The sequence below is a fragment of the Culex pipiens genome, chromosome 1 (assembly GCF_016801865.2).
Source record: "Culex pipiens pallens isolate TS chromosome 1, TS_CPP_V2, whole genome shotgun sequence".
In the NCBI taxonomy this organism is placed as follows: domain Eukaryota; kingdom Metazoa; phylum Arthropoda; class Insecta; order Diptera; family Culicidae; genus Culex; species Culex pipiens.
Window position 1 is genome coordinate 47,616,767 of NC_068937.1, and position 25,855 is coordinate 47,642,621.

The following is a 25,855-nucleotide window of genomic DNA, read 5'->3' on the forward strand; positions in this document are numbered from 1 at the left end:
TCTTCGTCGGTAGAATGCGCGCCTTTGCGCGTTCAAGAAGACTCCAAACGTAACTTCGCCGGCTAATTATAGCGCACGCATCAGTTCCGATCTCCTCTTCAGTTTGGTATGCGGCGTCGTTCTCGATACCTATTGGGATGTGTTCTTTTTCGACTTCGAGCTTGAAATGTGATCACCGCGAAACGGTGCGCAGGGCGCTCCCGCGCCCGAGTCGGGCGCCAATCAACCGCTCCAATTCTGCCGAACTGTCGGTAAATTCCACGTAGAGCACTCTGTAGTTTCCTCTGCTGTCAGCCGCGTCGCCCCAAGCACACACACACACACGGTGAATTAAGCTAAATTGAAAGATTGAAATTTGTTACTTTTTATTGGCCCACATTTCTCGTCGCACCTCTCGGCGACGCGTCAACCGCGTTGTCGTTGAAGACGACGTGGCATGCGACCGTGTCGTCGTACACACTAATCTAAAAATATTTGCAGTAACGACGCCGCTTCGAGCACCTTTCCGTCGTGTTCTGATCCGCCCTGGGCCCTCGCGCGTCGATTCCAATTTAAGAAAAAGTAAAGATTCCATCCGCTAGTAAGCTTGGCTCCGATTGTTTGTTTCAAGCGAAAATACCTCGTGCCGCAGAATGTCACCAGTCTGGTTACTTTGTTGGGCGTTTTGCACCTTAAGGCGCTTCTTTGTCGGACCTACAATCACAAAATCAATCAATTTCTCATAGGGTACTAACAAACGTCAAAGTAGCCATAATGGATGGTGCTGAAAAATGGCGTCCGCCAATAACAGCGCGTCAATTACGCTTGACGTTTGGAGATTTCATTAGTTTTTCAGCGGTTTTTTTTCGGGGCGGAGCCGGTTTGAAAAATGCACCCACTTTCCAGAACCCCGCTGAAAGCGCCATTTTTTCAAATAGTTTTTCAAGAGGGGGCTCCTCTTGTCATCACACTGTGGGGAATGCGACTGTCTAATTACAAAACAGAAACGCGAACGAGCGGGAAGAATGCCCGGAGACCAGCTTCTTGTGTCAGTTCGTCCAGTAGACGAGAGAGAGAGCATTTTGTGGTCGGCGGCGAGTTCGCGAAGGAATTTTTTCATTAGCATTCGCGCGCTGCTTTCTTTTGCCCGGGTCTTCTTCGCTGTTGACGTCTCGTGCACCGCAAAGTGACGTTTGCACTCGCTCCAGCTTGTTTTGATGCTGGCGGCGGGAATTTCTGTGTTTGTTTACGGGAATGCACACGGTGATAAGCCATGTTTACAAACAGACGAAATTTGACTCATTTCGAATCAAACTAAGTGGAGGGGCGAGCATTTTGACAGCAGGAGTAAAAAGGGGCGGAATGTCGATGCGCCCTTTTGATGCGTCACAATCGTCATCAAGAAGTTATTCAACCTGCAGAAGTTGGCCATGAACGGTCGCTCAACTGCGGAAGAGTGTCGACTCCCGGCGTGATAACCTCATTCGAGTTGTTGACTTCCAATCGCCGCTCCCACCACCAACAGTGAGGGCCTTTGTTTACAACAGGTCCAGCGCCAATCGGAACGACGTTTATCGCTCATTTTTGCCGAACGTAAATATTTCTTCTCCAGAGTCGATGATTCAGCGTGGGCAAATTTGGAACCCCGTTATCAGCCGGGTCGCCACAACCGTGGGTGGTCGGCCAGCTAAACGAGCAGCGATCACCTCTGTCAAAACCGCTTCAAAATGGCGTCCGGAGTCTCGGATGAGTCACTCGACGAACGGAGCAGCAAAAAAGATCACAAAATTAATGTATCCTTGAAAGTGAATCAGACCTTTTTCTCTCCGTTGCCTCGCTTATTTATCAGGCATCTTTTGAAAAGAAGAACATAAGAAATACCAACACAAATGCGTCCGAGAACCATGCGTGTAGAGGTTATGTCTGGCGGTTCGTCGTCTTCGAAGAAGACACCGCAGGGGCGCGTTGTATTGGTGCGGCGAACAAGTCGACGAAGCGATAAATAAATCACTCAATAATAAATTAAAAAAGGAAAATTCATTAACTTTGCCCGCGCAGAGGCCAACCGAAGCGAAGAACGGTGCGGCCTTGGGTGCGGCGGTGAAATATGATCCGCGGAGTTGGAGTTGGTCAAATCGAGCGATTTGTAGCTGATGGCTGCGCGAGAATCGATCAAAGATGGCGCCCGGCAACCCTGACTTAAACACACGTCCAACGTGCGTCGTTAGTCGAATTTAAGTATTTAATAATATAAGAGTTTTTAAATTAAAAAAAAATGTTTTTTCGATATTTTTTAGAATCTTAGAACATCGATTTTATTTTATTTTTTCTAGCCTCCTTTTCATTTTTTTTTGGTTCGCTTCGGTTAAATGTTTCAAGTTGATCAAGTCAAAATAAGTTCAATTGATGACAACTGTCAAACTGTTTACGTCGACAGAATTTTTTGTCAAGTTTTCGACTTAACGACCCGTGCGACAACTCGTACAACAGACGACATTTTTCAGTCAGGAGCGCTTGATTGATGCAAGGGGTCGACAAAAGTTTAATGTCGGTCGGATGTCGCGCGACAATGTAACGCTCATCGCCTGCGGTGACCGGTCGACATAGCCGATGAGGTCACCGAACGAACGAATTCCCTTCAATTAAAACGCGCCCGTTAACTGGAGGCAATTTAATTCAATCAAAAGATTGGTCTGCTGCTGGTACAAAGAGAGAATTTGTGATGTAGCGAACGCGCTTTCCCCCTCCCCAGTAGGAAGGTACTACTACCTTACGGCATCTTGATCAACAAGTCGACGATGATGGCGGCGGTGGTGACGATGACTAAACAAACAAAGAAGAACCCGACGTCGCAGGGACCTTATGGGGTTTCACTTAATTAGACGAATGAGTTTTTAATTGACGATCACTCTCTGGTGCGCGGGACTTGCCGAGGGGTTGAAGGGATATGGAGACAGAGCGTTGGAGTGGGTCTGCCCTGGTGGGGAGGGATCAGGTTTCACACATGGCAGCACCGGCTAATGGGCACGGAAGCCGAGCTCTGAGTAGACTGATTTAGTGGTTTTTAGATAAATTTCCACGGCGTCATACGTGGCCCGACATTAGTGGGTGAGAGCGAGCGCTTTGAGGGAGTCGTTTTGACAGATACTGTGTGTACGGTTGATAGAAGTCGACATAGCGTGGTCAGCCCTACATTTACCGAGTTATCGCTTTTTATTTGCGCCCGAATTTCGCTCTGTTAGCCCGGCGGCTGGGGCCATTCCGTGGCCATTTCACCTTCACAACCCATTGGAGTTGACGACCAAGACGAGTTTTTATTTGTTCGATTTACGTTTCGCCTCCAGGCAAAGTATCGGTACACACACGAGCAAACATGAAAGTTTGAGCGGGCACTAAAAAAACTGACGTGAATGGACGCGCTACGGATTGTTTATATATTAATAAATATTTTTTACGATTATTGTTATGATTATCATCTTCTCCTTTTTGTTTGACCACCACTACACTTTCCTAAGGGCAGTCGGCCACGGTGCTTCGAAGTGCCCAGCGTGCGAATGATTTACAGTGACCAGGGCCAACTGTCACTCGGCGGTGCGTTACGTTCGAGCTGTCAAACTTTGCGTTCGCTCTCGGACGGGTGCTTTATGGATGATAACCGTGACCGATGGCTATCGCCGCAAACCTTTTGGGACTTGGTTCCCGGCTTATCGAAGGGAAGAAACTTCTCGGCCCCTTCCTCGCGTAGATTCGCCCTCCATTGCTCCGCGCTCAATTGGCTCGTTTTTTATGTTTATTATTTACACACCACCACTTACTGTCGATGTGGCATGTCGGTGTGTATGTTACGCCGTACGTGTATTCGCCCCGGCCACCGAATCAGGCGTTATCAGCTTGTTATCGTTTTTGTTGCTCCCCCTTCTGCTTGCTGTGTCGGCTCGGTTCGTTGGTTTCCTGTGTACAAAGAGGTTTGTTATGGCGGGAAGCCCCGAAAAATCCCTCCTGAAGCCACCGCGTACGGAATCGACGTTGGTTTCGATACGCCTACGCTTCAAACAAAAACATCGCCCTTGTTGGTCACTTCTTTTTTGTTTACTTTACGGTTTGACTCGCCTCACCGGCTTCGGTTCATTTACCGAATGTGATATACTTTATTGGCTTGACGGGCTGGTTTTTTCTCGTCCCCCTCTATCAAGCTCTGAGGGAGTCCATCTTGGCGCGCGCGAGGAGAGGTAAAAAACGAACCGAAACGGTTAATTAAGCGGATTCCCAGTCTTCATTTCGTCTTTGCGGAGTTGATCCCGAGCGGGCGGTATCGCTGACTGTTCATCTCTCCTTGATGGAGCCAGCAGCCAGACGTGGGATCAAGTTTAATTAAAATTGAAACGGATAAATACCGCCCTCCGCGCGAGAGTGCTTCATTTGGCAGAACTGCGATGGTTGTTCTATACAATTCTTGGCAGGAACGCAACAACCCTTTCGAAGGTTGTTCGCTGGAACGCTCCGGCGAAGGTTGTGGGAACAAAGAAGTGTTGTGTTGCTGGCAAACAGCGTGATTTCCAAGAAAAGCCGACATTAGACTAAGTCTGTCGACAATTTTGCACGTCGGGCTGAATGTCGACAAAAGTTTGACGTTTCTGATCGAGAGCTCACGCAAGTCGACAAAGTTGGTTAGGAGAATTTTTCACTGGGTTGCGTAAATTTGACAGCTGGATTTGAAGGACTAGTTTAATGCCCGTTTAATTTTGCAAACCTTGAATTAAGCCAGCTTTTTGTCGACTTAAACGCCTCTGACGACGGCCGGTTTGCGCGTCCTAATTTCGCACTTAATCTATTAATACTATCAAACAGAAAAAATACACGTTACGGAATCAAAGTTATCCCCGCCATGACATTAATCCGCACTGCACCGTAAAACATGATTTACACCGCGTAGCGGCGTCGCGACCGGTTCGCAATTTTATTATATTGCAAAGATAAATATATTTATTCATTCAAAATAAACACACACACCGGTAGTCGGGGCCCGCGAACGGCCACAGAAAATTAAAATCCCAGAAACGGAACCCACGGCTAACGCAAAAAGCTAACATATTTCAAAACATCGCCGACCGCGCGCAATGTCGACTTGACAGTTCGGGCTGAATGTCGTCTAAATCGGCTCACAATGAAAGGCGGCTCGCAGAACAAGGCGGTTTTGCCGGAAATCCTGATTAACTCGGCGAGTTGGCGAGTTCAAACGCCAGATACAGGAACTGTCGGACTTTATTTTTTTTCGGTTCGGTTAATTATTCAGTCCTGCTTGAACTTTGACTACGCGCCGGTTTGTGGCGATTTGAAGTTAGTAAATCTAGTGCGCGGCCAACGGAAGTGCAAAGGCATCATGTCTCGCGCTGAATAGCATCAAACGACGTGCAGGAGAGTTTCATTTATTTATGATAGGATAAAATTTACTGCAGAATAAACCCCTGCTTGTGGATCAGCGTGGACCAGTGGGAAAAAATTTACGACATTTCGCTTCCTCTTAATCAACATTGGGCGCGTAACGTACGGAAAAAAACTTCTGTGCGTTCATCAGCCGGCAATTTGGGGCACGATGACCACAAACGCGCCACAAAAAACCACAAAATATCACGTCGAATTCTACAAATCTGTTCGACCCGACCATACCTCATAATTTGTCGCTCACTTCGTCAAGTTTCGTTGAGACGAGAAAAAAACGAAGTAGAAGAGGGGCATTACGGCACCCCGTATTTCCATTGACGGGTCGTTTCATTTGTTTTTGCTAATTAGCGAGGGACGCGTTTGAGTCGCTTCCTGATATTGCACCGTCCGACCAACAATCCGTCATCGGCCATAAACGTCAACGTCAACGAAGGAGCTGTTACTTAACGAACGCGAAAATTGGACGCGAAGCAAAAGTAAACACACCGGCCCCGCCGCCATGATCGGACAATTGTCACAAAATGATCAAGAAAACAATAAATCCAATTGGTTAATTGGGTGCCATTGTCTGGCCCCTTGGCGCGGGCCTCTGTCAAAAACCGGGGCGTCATCCCACACTTTCGCGTTCTCGGAAAACGCCAGCCAGCGGTCGTACACCTCGCGCGCATCGACACATAATTTGACAGAAATCTTGTCGTAAAAATCACAAACTAATTTTCCTATGAAATGCCATAAATTACCCCGTTTGAGCGCGCGAGAACGCGAACGTGTCTGAATGGGGATTTGCTCGACGCATCGTGTCGCCGCGGCGAGCATAATTTACCAGCCCGTTAAGCAAAGATGGCGGAAAAAGGAACTTAACGAAACAACCTGTCAAACGGCACTACACCAGGTCGACATTCGTCGACGTCGTCGGCGCAGACGAAACATGCAAATAAATGTACGAAATCCGTTATTTATTGACCCTGTTCTGTCAGAACTGGCCAAGTGACAGGTTTGCATCGGAAAATTAATACGCCAAGGTGATTTGTTTTCATCACCGCGATCGCGATCTCGACACGACGCCCAAGCGAGGATCGGTACGGCGGTGTAGAGGTGTCAATTGACGGGTGGTCAAGATGGCGGCGCACTGACTAATCGACTTTGATTCCCCGGAATTCAACTGCTCCAAAAAGATTGAGGTTCCGGACGGCGCGTGACTAACGCTTTCGTTAAGAACACTAAGCGCGGGCGCTACCGAGAAGTGTTTATTAAAAGCTAAATTGAAGACATTCACGAATCTTGAGAGGTGGTCGGGCTTAGGGTGGAGCCGGGGAAATAATCATCGCTAGCGGCAGTTAAATATTTTCCAGCTCCTCTTCAAAACGATTATTGTTCCTCGAGACCCAGGGCGAAAACTTATATGAAGCGAGAAACGGTGAATGCGTTTCTTGACGTTTCTCTTTGAGAAACTTTGTCCGTTTCCACCACCACCACGACTTGGTCGGTGGTGGTGAGAACCATCAATTTTTAAGGGATTTTTTTATGTGAATCAAACCGTTTGTTCTCTGGACGAGGTGCGTCTCGTCGGGCTGAGAGTGTGCAATGAAGTTGAAGAAAAAATATGGCTCCTGACGAATCGAGCGAAAATTTCGGCCGGCCATAATCGAACCCCTGGAGAAGTGGACGGACCGGCAGGAAATTTAAATCATTTTTAACGATAACGGCACGCCGCATAATCTCGGACACGACGTTGACAATGTTTTCCTTTTTGACAGCCTGGAGGTTTCATTCGGCGCGATCTAGGAGCACGTAAAAACTGCCCCAAACTCTCGTAAAATAGTTGAGGTCATCCGCACTGAGTCGACACAAAACGACGCGATTCCTACGGGGATGGGGGGAGAGTCGAAAAGAAAAACATTCCTAGAATGTTTTGACCCGGCACCGAACGACGACGACCACCACACAAATTATGGCGAACAGTAATAAATCTTTATATCGTTATCGCCGCCATAGTTTTGCTGGCGTTTTTTTTTCTAGGTTTGGGGGGTTCCTTTCCCTTCTTGGAAGAGTGCGCGCCCCAAAAACTAAAGGGAGCAATGCGCCAACCTTAAACGGAATGTCACTTGGCGTGGCTTGTTTTTCGGTTGGGGTTTCGTCAAGTCACCACACGCGCGCTGCAGTGGAGTCTGTCGACCAGGTTGTCGGCGTGACATTTCATACGGGGTTGGAATATTTGTCAGAAGCTTGAGTCGACATAGTTGTGACATTTCGCCAACACCCTGATTGAAAGTTGTCGAGCCCGCTAAGGTTGAACTCCCAGTGCGTCAAGTGCCGGGCACGCCTGGTCGGATCTGTTGGAGTTCGTCAACCCTGGCGCGAGAAGCCACGTGAGTCCCGGCGCCAGGATAGCGAAATTCAATTTAACAAAACACTGATTGTCTCGGGTCCCGCAATGAACCGTTCCGATGCTGCTGCTGCGGCGGCACAAAGGAGTCGGTCCCGCTTCGCGTCTTAAGCTATGCCTTTTATCATACGCCAACAAATAACAAAAACAACCGCGCAAGAGGAGGACCGCTAGAGCGCTAGTCGGCAGTGACCGTTTAGCGGGTCTAGGTATAGAATTCGCACCATCCGTCCATATATCATCATCAAGAAGAAGTGGACGGGGAACATGTGTGTAAACATGCGCGGGGACTGCTGCTAGAGTGCGGCGGCGAGAAGGAAGAGTGAAATTGGCCGCATTCATTCGATTCGTATCGCATCGCTGATTGCCTATCTTGCAGGCGCGCGCGCAAGAGGAGAGGAGAAGGCGTCAATGAAGCACACTACCCTGAAGCCGTACTAGCGTGACAAACGATTAGCGCCCAATCGACCGTTTACGGCCACGCGCTCGTTTTCGTGGTCTCCGCGTTGGAGATGACGGCGAAGGGGGGGCTTGCGGGTTAAAAACAATATGGCGTCCGGCGAGGGGTTTGCGTTGGGCGCATAATGATGGTCGAGTGGCGCCCTCTAAACAGAGCGGTTTCCCGATACGCCATCGATACGGATTCATTAAATTAAAATAAAATGAAATTAATAGCAATTACCCGAGGCCGCAAACACGGTGTCCGAACCCATGTTGGTGTAAATAAAGTCAAATTAAATGTTAATTGAAGTGATGAAAGTGCAGTTTCGGGTGCAGGCATGGGGAGGCCGCCACCACCAAACTGTTGTTTGATGGTTAATTTTGCACATGTTTATGTGTGGTGGCCGCGCGGCCCCGAACTCGGCAAGGTTGTTTAACGCACTTCCGCCATCTGTTGAGGTTATGGTCAAAAATGGCGCTATCAACTAGTGCTATAGTGGTCACGCGGGTCAGTACGGACCACTGGGAACACTTTCTCTCTCTTTCTCGTTTCACGAGGTTCGCCTCCATTGTGTCGTCCGCGCGAAATTAGTTGTTGAAATTAATTTATCTTACATGGAAATGTTTAATTAATTTCCCCCGACAGCTCTCTTCCGCGCCGTCGTCCCCGACGACAGTCTCACTTGTGGGAATATCCACTTCAAGTGCCGTGTCCCGTCCGCGCTGGTTGGTTTGTCTTGCGTACATATCTACCGACATCCATCTGTAACGACGATGCAGCGGGAAACCCAGAGAGCGCACAGTGTCTTTGTGCATATTTCACTTAATTCCCATCATCATTCTCGTTGTGCCCTTTTTTGCTCCCTTTTCCGAACCTTCCTCTTGCCAGTTCTTGCTCTGGACGTTGCGTTTCGCAGTCGGAGACAACAGAAGGTGGTTGCAGCTGCAAGCAAGTTTGCTGCTGTTGTTGCGCTGTCAAGTCAGCGCGCTGCGCTGTGACAGCTTGACGAAAACTCGGGATCTGAAGCCGTTTCGTTGAGTCAAGATGGTTGTTGTTGTTGAGGCAACGTGTGTACATAAGAAAAAGGTGTCTGCGTGTGGAAGGTGAGTCTCGAAGAAGAAGAAGAGCGAAATATGGAGCGCGAAGGTACACCTTATATAGCGTTAACTTTCTGGATGGTGGTGTGAGTGTGAGAGAGAGGAAGCGAGAGAGAGAGAGAGAGAGAGAGAGAGTGAGTTTAAGGAGAGATAAGGCGCGGTGAGTGAACGAGTTCACGATTCCGCAGGTCGATAGTGGTAAAAAACGTGAGTGTTGGAAGGTATACAAGGTAGAGTGGAAGAAAAATCTTAATAAAATAGAAAATTGGACTCTCTTGGACTCGGGTTTGGAGTATTCCGACGGCGACGGCGACTGGATAAAGAAGGTAGAGGGAGAGGGACTTACCACCAGGGCGTTAGGTACATGCAGCAGCTCATGTTTCTCAAGTAAGTCACGATTCGGGAATGAGGCGGAGCATTGTAAGCATGCGTAGGGTTCCGCACCGTGGCTGCTGTTGCTGTACGTGGGACTAATAGACCGCCCACCTTCGTCCGCAAGTGTGCCACCTGCCGAGGTACTTCGGCTACTGCTGCTACTGTTGCTACGGTTGCTGTTACTACTACTACTGCGGCCGTTGGGTTCCGTCGTCGTGCCGTTCAGGGACGGCGGATCGTTGCTCTCGAGCGCCGATGCGGACGCCGGTGGAGACGGCAGGGAAGCACCTATTGGCTGGAATTGCGACTGCTGCTGCTGGGAGTGGTGGTAAAACGCGGACAGCGGCGGCGACGGAGTGGCCGAACCGTGCTCCTGCTTAATCGCTGGATGCACCGCCGCGATGTGGTCCTTAAGGGCCTGAAAAGTTAAATAGTTCGTTAAAATCCCGAAATTTGACAGTTACGACTGCAACAACTGTCACTTTGACAGTTCTCCCAAACTACATTAAATGTGGAGGTCCTACCTGAAATCCCTGCACCGTCTGGTGGCACTGCGGACACTGGAGAAAGCAGTCCGTCTGGGGGGTACCGCTGCTCTCGTCATCCTTCGGCAGGCCGGATGCCAGCGCTGGAACTGCAAACGAGAGACAACAAAAAACGCGACATCAGACGTCATAAGTAATGTGTATGTGTGTGTGTCGCGCTAAAACAAGAGTGTCGGCCCGACTTGGTGATGATCTCATCAGGCGGACCATGTGGCACACCACTACAGCACCACACGGCTGACGATGATAGCAATCATATAATATAATGATAATCTCATATTTTCCTTTCGCATCAGCAACATCAAACGGAGACTCTTTGCTCTGGAAGAGAAGAGGACCCTATTCAAATTCCACGACCCAGTTGCTTTTGTAGTGCGCGCTCTTGACAGTTGTAGTGGGGCTTGATGTCGACTACGTCGACAGTGACTCACACGCAACCACCTTAATTTATATCAATTAACTAGACCGCACATCGGGTAGACTCATCTCTTCGTTTGCCGGAGAGAGGCCTTTGCTCGTCGATTGTTCTACCGGAACTGGCTGGAACTTGTTGCGTCCAGTAACGCGCGCGCCAACAAACTGTCAAACTTTAACAAATCGCGACACATTTGTAGGGTTTTCGAAGAAGAGAGGGTGAGCGGTCGCAGGAGGCACGAAAAACTTTGCCACGTCGTAAGTTCAATGCCAGCGAACTTCTCCAGCGCAAGTAGCATCATTTGTTTTCATAAACTCCCACACATTCACATGCTCTCTACGTACGGCATAGATTGGCAACCTTGAAACCTTGTAGGTTCGCGTCGTCGTCTTTGCCGCCTGCCAAACAAATCGGCTCGGAAATCCTATTGTGACAGTTTGGATTATTTCCGCCTGCGGCGGCACGGCGTTCCCCGGAGATTCGTGGCCCCTCTGGGGACGGCTCCCGGTCGACGCTAAATCTGTTGTCTTTAGCGAAGACAACAACCGATTTGTTTTGCCACGGTGGCGACAGCGGAATTCTCTCTCGCAGCGAGAAAGTTGAATAATGAGCTCATTATTTACTGAATTCGATGATTTCGGGGAAGTTTTGTTTAGACAGTAACGGTGGTCTTCGCGGCTAGCTTTTTCAATATTCTAATAAAACTTGGCAACAATATTTCATTTCTGCCAGGTTGCCGACGGTGAAAGTTGTTCTCTTGTGCATTCTCGAATAAAAAAACTCGCACGCGAGTTGGGACCAATTTAAAAATACGCCTGTCAAACTTTGCCGGCGCTCAGACGTTGTCTGCGCTTTTTTCTCTCGTGCACGGTCGATTTCAAGGCTAGCGAATACCTGTCAGCTTCGCTGACACGTCAGATTTCTCCTCTGAACTCTTTCTTCGGGCTCTGCCGGCACATTTGTAAGGTTTATGCATCGCTAGCGCAACACGCTCTAGCGTGTTCGGAACAATGACCTCTTTTCGACCGCGTCCGCCGTGTGAGTTCGGGCTCCTAATGAAGGTGTCGCAACCGCGTGTGACGACGGCATCGACAAATTGATCTCATGTCGACTTTCGTCGATTGACGGTTTTATGAAGTTCGCTGACGAGCGCAAAGCACCGTCCCCTCGACGACGAAGATGATGATTACAAGTATCGATGGCGCAAATTGCCGTCGTCGTCGTCCGAGCCGGGTGGTGAAGTTTTATGATGAATGAGCTCTTCTTTTTCGGCTGGCCAAACGCGTTGTTTGTGCGTCGTGTTCCGGAGCCGTGTCCCGGGATCGGCGACCGAAAATAGAAGAAGCTACCGGGCGGCGTAAAGTGATCAATGTGGAAATTAATTGGCTCTCGGCAACGTTCGGCACTCAGAGAGTCCAAAAGCTATAAATCTGAAATGGTTAGTTGAAAAAATGTGACAGTTGAAATTCCAATCCTGAGGAGCGTTGGAGGAGTTGAACTGCATCGCGGCCACATGTGGTGGCGGAACTTTCTAGTTTTTATTTGCTGCGGGATTATGTCGGGCGCGCATTCCACGAGTTTGGTGGAGCAAGAAGCGAATGTCGACTTGGGGTCGACAAAGAAACACTGACAAAGGAGTTCGAGCGTGCACACCTGCAACCTCATCGAAAATTGATGGATGCACTCTCGGGGGCCAAATGCAGGAAATTCAATTTTCATAAATCACATTTCATGAACTTTAGAGCCCTCACCCGAGAATGGGAAACGACTTGGCCACACTTTTCATCAACACGAAGGCAATAAATTTCCTTCACGATTTACATTAATAAAATGGTTCATCTTGCTCGTCTCAGGTTTTCTTTCGGGAGTAGATTTTTCCCACTTCTTCCAGCTCCGACCGGAACTGGTTTCTCGTAAAATGCGCGTCAGTAAAAAAAAACTCCCCGAAATCGAATGTGTTGAGCGGCACACGAGGTGTCACTTTTCCAGTGTGTGTGTGGAGGAAGGGCCATTTTCATAACACATTAAATTTATACCTTTTTAAATGATTCCCGCGCGGCTAAGTGGGCTTCACGATCCGATCTCACCTCGTAACACCGGGCGCGATTGATGTGGTTGAAAATATACCTTGTTAGTTTAAGTGGGGTTGAGATTCTGACAAGGGAATGTTCCAAGTGTGAGCGGATTGGTCAGAATTTGAAGCCACCTGATTAATTTACTTTGATCGACCAACTGCTATGCTTCGCTGTCGATTAATTTTCTATGGGGAGCTGACTTTTGACAACTCAATGTTGACAGTTTCCCAGTAGATAATCGGACGGTCATAACAGGAAATTTTTTTTCGATAAACGAAATCAAACCCAAATTTCGGTGCAATTCTGCATACTATGTCGACCGCTTCCAAGTTGAAAAATCTTCCTTAAAAATTGCGCCGATGAAGCCGCACAAGTTTGGCGGGTGTCAAGGGCGACACTCCCCAATAACTCGTGGTTCGACAAACGAGGCCAACACTCACAAACACCCACGTCAGCCGGCAAATTGCGCGCGGCCTGGCAGGTGTTTCAAGCTCTCAACACCATTACGGGACGCGGAATGCACTTCTTGTTACATTTTGCGGGTCGCCATTTTCTCCGCTGTCGGCTGATGACCACCAGCAGCGCGTGACCCCACGTGTGGTGGCGAAATAAAAACAATAAACACAATTGTTAATGGTCGTCGGCGCGAGATGTCATCGGCAATAAACGTCAGACGACGACGCGATGGGACCAGAAGTGCTGTTTACTTAGCCTCCACCGGAGACGTTTCTCTGTCCGGGCCCGTCCGTCACGGGTGGCGAGTGGTGATGCGACCAGGTGGCACTCCGGGGTAGTTTGTGGGGATTGGACTTCTCAAGGTGAGAATCGTCGACATAGCGTGGAGCTGGACTTGAACCCGGCACCTTTAAGGCAAGCCGAAGCCGGGCAATGCTCCGTCACACCACGCCGGCCCAAAATGGATTTTTAATACTCACGTCAATTTCAGCCGTGCGAGGCTAATTTTCGTCATCGCCCGCGAGCTCGGTCGAGGGGTACGACACTTAATTAGTCGAAATATGACGAACGCGCGCGAAACTCGAGAGTCATGCGTGCGCTAGAGAGCGCAGGAAAAGGTGAAAAAACAAATGTCAATTTTCACGTTGGCACCGTCAGGGCGGAGCCGCCTCGGTCACCTCACGCGCGACCAGATCGACGTTTGATTGAGGTGCCCTGACACATGTGTGGCATCCGTGTGTGCGTGGAGTTAATGGCGCTACTCGCCGCTAGGGGAGGTGGCGAGGGGAACCGCAGCACGCAGGAAAGGTAAACATCGCCAGCGTAACCTGCGTGGCAATCTGCGGTGAAAGAGTTTAATGTTTTTCCTTCTCTCACGTCTTGACTATACGCGTCTTCAAGGAGAGCGGGAGGAAAACCGATCGTAAAATAAGACAGGGAAATGTGGTAAGAACGTTGTTTTCGTGCTTGTTATTCTTTTTCCAAACAAATACCCCGTCCCTACCTCGGCGGTGGTCATTACGGTGGAGCTGCCGCGTTCTTTTGTTTACACAAGTGGTGGACAACGAATGCGACCTCCGTAAGCGGTTCCGAAATTCCCCCGGCCGCCCAAAGTGGTTTCATGTTTGACCGGCGTTTTCGAATTACCGGATGAGGTTACCGGATCGGTTGCGTCACCCCAAAACACATTTGTATGGTTCCCTGGTATTGCTTCGCGATCGAGACGAAATTTCCGATTCGAAAGAGCAGAGTTCGGCCCCAAAATTAGAACCCGCTTCCCCCTTTCAATCGAATCGCGTATAATTTATGATGATCGATCCGTGCGGAACACGGACTTTATAAATAACCTCAATTCGATCGTTTACCAGCTGCTCTGGCAACACGTGGATTAAGCCGTTTGACATTTCTGGGTCTACCGCCCAGGTTACGTACGAGAGAGGGCTGTTGTATCAGCAAAAGTCGGATCGTCAGCGTCACCGTCAACATCTTCGCGATGAAACGTGAACTGTAAACATCGCACGAATGTTGCACCTTTCGGCAGCAGTGCAGCGCTCAGATGCATGTTCGCGTCACGTTTTGTAAACACGCCGTATATCCGCGGTGGGCAACAGCTTGGGAACGCTGCGCGCCGCGCAGTGATTAATTCGATAGACTGCAAATTTCGCCTGCTGTCTCATCTATTAATTGGGTTATGGGGCAGGGGTTCCGAGCGAGCCGTTTTGTGCGCCAACAGCGGTTCTGAGTTGATATCGGTGTCTCCAACCTGTTCAACTAGCGACGTTTAAGGTTGACAGCTCCCAGCGCCGTACAAATGTCCTCCGAACCGCTCGGGAAGCCCTGTCTCCAACCCTGAACCGCGCGCGGGCCATATTTTAAAACTGATAATAGACAGAGGGAGATCCCACGGCCGCGGCGCGGTCGAAAAAGTGAGATTTATGGCGGTTGATGTGTTGTTCCGCGGAGTTTGTTTTCGGCAAAGGCTCTCTTCCTTCGCGTCCGGCACAGTCAGTGGCCATTCCGGTGACACCTAGGTAAATAAATTTCCGCCACCACGCGAGCTCAACTCTTTCGCGAGCGCGCTCGCGGCTTCCGCTGCAAAACAAATAAATTTTGCACCGTAAATACGTACGCGGGGCACTCGCGGGAGTCGTCTTTGGGCGATTTATCGCCCTCGAGAGTCGGGGATGAAGCGCCCGCAAACAACAGTTCAATTACATCGGAACATTCTGCACACCGGGATTGCCCGGGTAATCCGAGCGTCTTGCAATTCACCTCATTAGTGTTAATTGACAGCGCAGCTCAGAGAGCGCGCTGATCCGACGGATGCTGGTGAGCCCGCATCGTTCGACGAACGAATTTATTACCTTCTTAGTACCGAGAAGGCCCCTTCCCACAAATGGTGTCAATTGTCCGTCGTCGTAAATTGAATCATGTGAAATTCCAAAGACCCCTACAGTAACGTTCCTCGACTCGTAACGAACATAAGCAGCGTTCGAGGGAATACCTGCACCACACTACAGAGTTCAGAGTAGTCTACCATATGGTGCAGCACGCTACACCGGCCGGAAACCGCGAGGGTGAGAAACGGTGCATCTGCGCCGAAGGGTCGTCGAATCACGGGCAATCAGCTGCACCGCCGCTTCACGGCGGCTTAAGCTACCGGAGTGTTTACGTACGAATCGTACAAATACAGGCGCAGACTGCAACCGTTCCATCAATACAGACGACGCAGTCGTCGTCGCGGCAATGCTCGCCAGAGCAAGAAAAGATTTTCAAACATGTTTATGTTTACGAGGCTGTTGTTATTATGCTTGCGATGAAAAACGATGAAAGGGAAAATAATATTTAGAGAATGTATAATATTTCGCTTGCGATCGCTCTTCGGGGGCTGCGCGATTCTCGCTACCTGACGAACGTGATGTTTACGCGGGACGACTGGATCTCCCGGAGAGAGGTGGTATCCACATGTGGCCGGCTCACCTCATCCGCGGATCGCGGACACGGAAAGCTGGAGTGGCTTGGAACAAGAGCATCTATGCGCGATCCTGCACGGTTGGTCGACTATGTCGTCAAACTGCGCGTCGATTGATTTTCAACGGGGTGACGCTTGACAGTTGTTGACAAAAGTTAAGGTCGATTCACACCTTTCCGGATTGAAAATTATTATTTTTTAAATATTTCGTACTTTCCGGGGTTTCCGTGCTGGTACACGGAGAAAAGAAGTGAGACACATGTTTACCAAAAGGAGTTGCTCACTTCTTGGAAGTCTTCGCGCAGCGAAGTGTACGGACAAGAGAGGGGTTCACCCGCAGTCATGAATGCATCTCTTTCATAAAACAAAGTTGAAAGAAGCTGGGCAAGAACAAGAAGAATGCCCAAAGTAATTTCTCGAATAAATAAATAATAAAACGCTCGAGAAAGGGAGGGACGGGCGTTGAAGGAGCGTAGCGGCGGAGTGGTCGCGCCAAGTGCGTGAACAAAGTTTTACACTGAAGAGGTGTGCGAGGGACGCACACAACTTTCCCATGTGGAGGAATAATTAACAGTTAATAAGTGTCTGCACCATATTGACGATTAGTTTGATTGTTTGTTTGCACTTAGCATGCTTGCAGGTTAAGGAACCCATCGGCCCGGGAGTCGTGTCAGCTGCGAAGCAGCTATAGGGAAACAAAGGTGGTGCAATTTCAAGGTAATTCAATCTTGTAAACAGCGCAAGCTTCTCGTGAAAAGGTGAGCGCGCGTCTTTGTTTTCAAAAGTGTTTACTTGCCAAGAGGTCTTTATTGTTGTGCGCGCTGAAAGACGATAAGGGTGTCGTCGTTGAAAACCGATGAGTGTGCCAATTCTGAAGGGTTCGGGAATCGATGCGGGGCTTTACGTAAACAAAAGGTATCGGCCCGAGCAGTGCGATAACCTTCTGCGGAGCGGAAGGATTTAATTAAACCGATGACAGATGATCAAGGCGGTCATGACAAAAGGTGGCGTCGAGGAGATACCATCGAAGCAGTCCTTGAAATTTAATTAAACCAATTTCGCACTCTCATGAACAAAGCATTAATCACAGGTTACCCACACCGTGCACACACGCCACGTGGCCCCCGGCTTGGCAGAGAAAATCAAAATGTTAACCCCGGGTTCTCTGAGGTTAACCTCCAACCTCCTACGCTTCCTTGACTCGGCTACCGGAAGGCAAACCGACGTCATATGTGCGTTGGTTCCTCTCTCTTTTTTTGTTGGTTGCTGGCCTGGTCCAGAACGACTCCGGAACGGCTCTTGCCGTCTCTCTGATTGAAGCAGTGGGGATAATTAATTACGTGAACCTTTTTCCTCGGTCGACACAGACGGTTCGACGGCAGGTCGACAAACAAAAAAGGTTTGACCAAATCTAATTGCTTCCACTCGACGAAAAGTGGGAGTCCCAACTCGAAGCAAAGAGGGTGTGAAAAGGTATTATTTGACCGCAGAAGAAAATAAACAACTGCTGGAACGAAGGAGGAGGACTCGACTCGTTACCGTACCTGACTTAATTCGTACGACCTGTCGACTCCTTGTCCGTTTTTTTTTTGCTGTGACCTTCCTCCGTTGACCACCTTGACAGCTCTCTTCGCACTCAATTATCGAAGGAGGCTGTAGTTTTTTGTTGTCCCTAACGCCTCTTCAATTGAGGTTACGTTTCTTCGAATAGAAGAAAAGGATGACGCCACCGTGACTCACAGGTTGTCCGGTCAGGCAGTCCGGCGCCCTTTTCCCCTTCGCTCTGTACGCAAATTGAAGAACCATTTATTTTCCCCCTCTCTGCAGCAGCTTCCGTGTGTCATGGAGTCGTAAAGCCGAAGGGTCTACCTTTCCTTACGTCATCGCTGCTGCGAGGAATCTGCTGCGTCGCTTCTTTCTCTTCGGAAGTCAGAGGGGGAATCAGACTTACACAGTTGTGTGTCTTGGTTTTATTTTGGGCAGGGGTTACCTTGAATCATGGCCCGCTTTGATCGGCGACGCACTGGCGGCGGCACTTGTTCCCCCTCCACCTTGTGCCTTTTTCTTTTCCTTGACTTGACGCAAAGGGAGCAAGATGAGTCGACACAGACAGGTGAACTCCAGCGGCGTTCTAATGACGTTTATGAAGATGATGATGATTTCATCGGAAGACACATGTGTGCGTTAGGGTGCGCCGAATTAGGGGACAATGGGAAAGGTTGATTGTACCCTCGGTGGTGACGCGTGCCCTGGCCAACACTGACAACAGGGGCGATAATTTAAATCCGCATAGATTCGGCACACGCACCTTAACGGTGGCGAAGAACCAAGGGGTTGGAACAAAAGGTACAGCGCCGCACACGTCACTCGCGCAACGAGATTAGAATAGAGGTTTAATGAATTCCGTCTCGGTTGAGCGGTTCGTCGGAGTAAATTTGATTCCGTGCCCAGATAAAGCGGCTCCCTGCAGAACACATGGCCCCTGCCGCTGGACGGTGGCCAGTTTTTCGAAAAACTCAAAATGGATTCCCCGTTGATAGGCCCTGCCGCTAAGGTAAGCATGTGTGTTGGTCAATCGCCAAGCTCCTCCCACCCAGCCAAACCGGTTTTGACGTAACAATCGCGCCCGCGTTATACCTGGTGAGCCCGTCCCAATTAAATTGCTACTTCCTCAATTGACGTGTACGCCGCGGCACGAACACACATCAAAACGACGAAGCAGGCGTTGATGAACGAGACGCACACACTTGTTGCGCGATGCGTAATACACACGCCCAAGCAGGCCACGACGCGCACACACAAAGCGATGATCGCGAATACAAAATGGAGTCTGGCGTGGCTACCTGCGCGATCATCTCTCCGACGTGACTTCATAGTCACTTTCTAGAAAATCCGCGCGTCAAGTCATCTCAATCAGTCGGAATTAGTTGGGGAGATAACGGGCAGGGAAAAACCGCGAACATGGCTGCCGCAGGCTGCCCTGTCATAATCGACTCAAAGTGTCTTCCTCGTTGCCGCTTCGCGGCAATAAAAACTGACGTTTTATTACCTTTAAGCTTGCAGCCGACTTGGTCGCCAAGATGGCGGCGTAACTTGCACAGATCAAAGGTATTCTGCACTCGTTTGCTCGGAATGTCAATGTTGCAGTTCGGAAATTGATCGATTCGACGCCCCCCGCCCGCTAGCGTTCAGTTTTGACAGGGATCAGGTTTCCCCAGAGCAAACGCGCGGCTGCTGCGCAGCAGGCGGCGTCAATCAACGGCGAAACTGACTAGCAGTACACAGCAGAGCTGGCGCGCGGATATTCCAGCGTGCGCGGGATTTGTGACCTGAAGCGCGGATTTATTGGCGAGGTTTAATGGGGAACGGGAAAAACTGCAACATTGAAAGTCGTCTATTTGCTACATAATGTAGATCGGCTGATTTTAGGGTTTTAATGAAGTCATGTTAAATTTGGGTAAATTTAGAAAACAAGTAAAAAAGTAACATTTCTTTAGATTTTTCAAAACATTAAATTTTTTTGATATTATTATATTTTGTAAAACTGATAATTATTGCAATTTTTAAACAGGTTCGTTCAATTATGGATTTTTTTTTCAAACTAGTTTTTGCACAAGGCCAACATGTAAATTTGGAATCCAACACCAGCTGGCCGGCAGCGAAGCTATGAGAAAGTAAATTTGTATCAGGTTTTGATTGTGTGGCCACGTAGCCTAGTGGTAACGCTTCCGCCTAGTAAGCGGTAGATCGGAGTTCAAATCCCGGCTCGGACCAACACAACTGGTGATCGTTTCTCTTCTGGATTCGATTGCTTAGTAAAGGGAAGGTAGTGTATCGTCACAAACTGGACCATATCACGACACCTTAGGGAGGCGACCTATGGAATGTTAACATTAACCTTAACATGTTAACATTAAGTTGAGAATGAAACTGCCACTGAATCCGCTTTGTAAATGCCGGCCCCGATACTCTTCAAGGGTGTTCCCCTCAGGAACTGGGAAAGATTTACTTTTACTTTTACTTTGATTGTGTGGGGCAAATAATACCAATTGTTAACGTTATTTATGTTAAATATATTTTAAAACCCCATCACATTTTTCTTCAAATCCGACATCGTTGAAAGTTACGCTAATGAATGCCAAAAAATGTAAAGATAGTTTTTTTTTGCTAAACAAGGGCAATTTTTGAAATTAATTTGTAAGGGCAAAAACGCTTTTTTGAGTAAATGTTATAAATTTGAGCGATGTATTTTTTTTAGTAAATGACGCTTACGTCTTTTTGCTATCCGAAAACAAGATTTTTTTTTCGTGTTTTCTAATCGGAGATGTGAAATTCACCAATTTTTATGATAACTTCGAAACTTTTGATGAGTATAAACAACAGAATATTTAGCTGATTCAACCTCCACACATGGTTATTCGGATTTGTTTAATTTTATGTTATAAAATTGATGACAGGGTGGCCACACAAGTCGGAAACAAGTCGGGATTTTGTGATTTTTTGTCAAACTCTGGAATTTCAAACATACTTGTTAGACAAATATTTTCAAATTTGACTCACCATTCTAAAACTTTGGGCATCCCTTAAACATTTTATGAGTTTGGGTAAAACAATGTTGATAAAAAAGCTGATATTGATTTATCGGAAAACTTGACTAGCAAATCAAGTCCAAACGTTTCTCGAGTTCAATGAAAAACAATTGAAAAACTGTTTTACGATTTTAATTTAGGCCATTGCTGTCATGTTTAAAGAATTTTGGACTATTTTTTTCCCCAATTTACAAGGTTTTATTACTTTGCTTTTTGAGTGTTTTTGAAACCGCTTTGAGTTAGGGGTACTCAAAAACACTTAAAAATCGAAAACAATGTTTATTGGACCTTTAAAAAAATATTCCAGAATAAGTCTCTTCAAAATTTCGCATAAAGTTAGAGGTAAAGTTCTTATTAAACTGGATTTTTTTTAATGATTTATTGATTGATATTTATTGAAATTTTAAACATTAAAATACTGACAAATTAATAAATCAACATGCATTTTTAGAATTGAATATCAAATACACAAAAATAACAAGATTTTTTTTTTTATTTTGCCTGAAAATTTAAGCATTTTACAATTGATTTAATCTTCGGAATATAAAATATCAAATGTTGGCAAGCAGCCCGAAAAGCACTTAAAATTGTTATTTTTTATTTACTCGAAAAAAAAGTTACGTTTTGGACAGCCGAAGAAATTTTTTTGTTTTCATGTCAATTAATTTCAAAGTAACTTTAAACTGTATAAAGGCATTAAAAAAAGAACGTTTTAAAAATTATTATTTCAATTTTTATTTATTTATGGTAAATGTGTTAGTACCTTTCTGAAAATAATTCTGATTGCAAAAAATATTTCCCTTACACAAGAATCACTGCTAACCATTTTATTTTTTTGGTACAAATACTTTTAAAATATCTGATATTTTTGATAAACAACAAGAAACAACAAAAACAACACACACTGCTCAAAATTAGTGTATTTTATAATCTCGGGTTTGTTTTCAATGGGTCATGCCATCACGAAATTCAGCTCTTATTTTCATTTTACTCTAAAATAAACTGAATTTAATTTCTTTTAACGTACAGTTCAAAGCATTTTTGCAATCTGTTATTTGTAAATTTATCGAAAACCAATCGAAAACCGGTCGCTTAAAACCATTTTGTAAACTAACACGAGTAATCTACTCTCTGTAAAACGTATTTTTTTGTTAATTTATATAAACAAATAAACAATAAAAAATAAAATGAATCGATTCAGCAAATTTATAGGTTAAATTAACATTCTCTGCAAGTATGAGATATTTTACCGAAATTGGTTGTTGAAAATCGGTACATTTAGATCGGTAAACCATCTGTCATAATGAACATGATTATACCGATAACTACCGAATTAGGTTAGGTTTTATTGAATTGGTTAATTTTTGTTTACCGATTTGTTAAGCACACAACGAATTCGGTAAATTTTCAACAGCAGTTCGGTTAACCAAAAACTACGGAATTTGGTAATTTTAACTACCGATTCTCGGTAATTTTTTTATTCATTTTGACCGATCTAAAAGGATTTTTCAACTACCGGATTCGGTAAAGAAATCTAAGAGTGCAGTGATCAAAAATCGGATAAATCTACCGAATTCGGTTAAATATTATTTGTATTGATATGATATTTAAAATAATTCAATAGAATTTGACCTATTTTTTTAGAACTTCTTCTTTGAATTTGTCTTTAAACTAATTAAATGGTCTTGTTTATTACTGAGACATAGACATTTTAGTAAATCAAAACCTTTTTAAACTCAAATTTGTTCCCAATACTCACACTGCAGGGCAAACTTGGCTGATGACGGCATGATACTGTCTTCTTGTCCGAACCGTGGCGGCACCAGACAAGACAACATTTGGAATCGTTGTTTTGCTTCTGCTTGCAGAACTCTCTCTCTATCTTCTTCACTTGTAACACTCTAATCTCACTGGTTAACTGCACCGACTAAATCCTTCCGAGTTGTAAACTTTTTCATTGTACGCGTTGCGAGGTATATTCTGAGGAAGTTGAAAAAACTCAACAAGAACTTAAAGCACTTTCACTAACTGGGTGATTCCGGTACTTGCTAGCAGCAGCAGTGTTTAACGTTTCCAAAGGGATTCATTTTTAACTACGCACTTCCTAACAACGCGCTACCACCCGCGACTCTGTCCTAGAAGATGATCACACTCTCGACACAATTTTTCCGCGAGATCACCTCAGAAACGATTCTTCGTTGTTGTTGTTGTGATGGTTGCTTCGTTGTCTAAACAGGCTTTTGTCATTAGGTGAACACACCACACTCCGTGCGTCTCGACGTATTCTTCCACGATTATTCCAAGAACAAAATAGCTTCTTCGCTCGTGTGTACACACTTGACTCGACGTCGGTGTATTCCTTTGTGTGTCAAGCCGGAGGTCACCTGGGTCTTTGTTGTGCGTCAGGTCACCAAACCCGAGCACACTCACTGTATCGCGCGCCCGAGCTTTCCCTTCTGGGTTATTCCCGTTACGCGCGGAGGTCCTTCTTCGACAAGGTGTGCACGCTACGCGGGTCCTCGAGTTCGTCACACTGGGGCGTAATCACCCGAAAACCCCGCTGTTCTTCTTCTTCGCGGTCGCACACTCTTCCTTTAGTACACACCTCTAGAAGCCGCTGTAACCGTCGTCGTCGCTCGTGTGCTTGCCAGCCGCTCGTGGAGGAGGGCTCATAATCTCGTGTTTACGCTGCGACGTTTCGGTCGCTACTAAATTGTATGTACGACAGAGGTACAACTCACCGCTCCGACACGACCAACGCGCTCGCCACCGTATACATATCTCACCCAACGACTCCCTCTGCTTCGACTTCTCTTCCTTGCCGTCGTCGTAGCACACGTTCACGGGTCCCGTCCCGTCCCTGCCTCCCTGCACGTTTGGTCGTCCTGTTGTCGATGTATGCGGGCTTTGTTGCTGCTGTCGATGTGTGTGCAGACCGGTGAGCAGCACCCTCATCTTCTACGAGCTGTATGAACCCTTGTCCCGAAGCCCGAAGTGATTTACCAGATGTTGTCCAAGCGCGCACTCATTTCATCCAACCACTCATCGGGGTACTCATCGTCGTCACCGAGTTCATCCAGCATGCTTGCGTTCTTGCTTGAAACGTGTTTCTACCTGCTGCTGCCGTTGGCCTACTGAGTCGAGTCTTATCGCGGGTGAGTGTTGCGGCGCGTGCGCTTGTGTTGGTACCGCGAAACCCTTCTACGTTTTTACGCGCGCGGCGGTGAGTGAACTTTCATTCATCATTTCGCTCTGGTGCGGGAAGGTGGAGTTTCTTGCGGGTGTGTTGGTGTTCTTCCCCTCTCTCACTCGGTGTGTTTTCTTACGAGTCAGTACGTTGTACAACGATACGCTTTGCGTGTGTGTGTGTTTGCATTTCTTGTGGTGAGGAGAAGTTGCGCATTTTCTTGGCTTCTACAGCGTTTACACGCAGCATAGCAGTTTGTGTCGTCGCTGTCTAATCTACTGAAGGAGATGCCCCTCTTGTGGAAGAAGTGTGTGCACACGTGTGTCGCCGTGAACGTGCAAGGTTGTTTGGGTGTATTTGCGTGGGATTAGGAAAACGATCTTTGGTGTTGTTTCCTTGCGTGTCGAAAGCTTGTGGGCAACCTGAAGTGAGCTTTTTTGGTGAGGAAAGCTTCCTTCCGGGAGGACGTGGTGGAATTGAAAGCTTGATTTCGCGGCGGTGGGTGGTGTAGAGGATTATTATGTTTCTGTGTTATGATTTTGATGTTTTTTTTTGTTATCGAAGAAATCGAGAAAATCTCGCAAAACAATGCAAAAGGGCCGTAGGGGGTTTGTAAACAAAGAGTATATCCGTTTCATGCCAGATGTAAACATCCTCTAGCGTGAGCAGGATACAATCTTTGTTATCTCACTTTTCGTCGTTGTCGTGCTAACTTGTCGTACGTGCATTTTGGGCCAAATTGAGTTAAGAACGCCAAACTTAAAAAACTTCGTGCATTTTTGTCACTTTTCTTATGAAAGAAGTTTTAATCTTTTCGTGCTATCCTGACAAGCCCTGAAAATTGATGTAAGTGCAATAAAGCGCAAAGAGATTTGAGGTCAGAACGCGTTTGACACACGTACATGCCCGACTACCGTAAACATTTGTAATGCAGACAATGGTCAACCAAACAAAACATGTTCGTTATTGTTTACATTGCGTGCTCTTATGTTTGTTTATTGAAGTTCAAACATTAAAACGCGTTTTTTTCGAAACGTCAAAAAGCGACGTGCGACAAGTTAACATGACACAAGAAAATAATGAAAACATATTTTCATGAATTCATTGATATTTAGCAAATTTTTGATATCATCAAACTCGAAATTAACTTCTGGGGCGGTAAGACATTGCTCTTACACGGAGAAAAAAGTGTTCCCAAAATCGTGAACAAGCGTTCATGAAAATAGGAACCACGAACAAAGTGTTCAAATGCCATGGTACGTTTTTCAAAACGCGCCAGAAGTTAATTTCGAGTCTGATGATATCAAAAAAATTGCGATGTATCAATGAATTGGTGGAAATATGTTTCCATAATTTTTTTTATGCATCAATAAGCATTTTACAATGAATTCTGAATAATTTACTGTCTTTAATTACAATAAATTTTTTTTCAATAAAAAAATAAATTCAGGCCATTACTTTTTTTAAATAGTTGGGGAACAGAAGCCCGAATGTAACAATGCACTACAACGATTTTTGCTTTAAAATACAGTCCAGACTCGATTATCCGAAGTTTCGATTATCCGAAGGTTTGTATGGGACTTCGGATAATCGAATCATGAACAAATTTTTTTTTCGTATTTTTTATTTTCTTTCTTTAAACATGAAATTCGAGTTCTGAGACCCCATTTCAGCTAAATTTGAATGGTTGATTACCTATTTAATTAAAAATGGATTTTTTAAAAAATTTCATCACCGCCGTTTTGGTTGCCATCTTGGATTTAAAAATTGTAGTTTGGGTCACACTTATCTGTATGTAAACAATATCCGGATCCATCATCCAACCTTTCGTTAGATACACAGCTAAAAAAGTAGTAATCCAGCTGCGTGTTAAAGGCCTGAATGTAAAAAAATATT

At 46.5% G+C, this 25,855-nt stretch overlaps 1 protein-coding gene across 2 annotated transcripts in view; it reads right to left on the reverse strand.

The window, feature by feature from the left end:
- Window positions 1-23,529, reverse strand: part of LOC120431336 (zinc finger protein 1-like) — a 36,474-nt gene extending 12,945 nt beyond the window's left edge. The window contains exons 1-4 of one of the 2 annotated variants that reach the window (XM_052711713.1): window positions 23,378-23,529; window positions 22,532-22,752; window positions 10,246-10,355; window positions 9,693-10,139 (exon numbers count right to left, since the gene is read on the reverse strand). In XM_052711713.1, the coding sequence (XP_052567673.1) occupies window positions 9,693-10,139; window positions 10,246-10,355; window positions 22,532-22,610 (636 nt within the window). In that variant the 5' untranslated portion in view covers window positions 22,611-22,752; window positions 23,378-23,529. Of the gene's footprint in view, window positions 1-9,692; window positions 10,140-10,245; window positions 10,356-22,531 lie in introns of both variants that reach the window. The other variant, XM_039596467.2, reaches the window with a different exon arrangement.
- Between the last annotated feature and the right edge of the window lie 2,326 nt (window positions 23,530-25,855).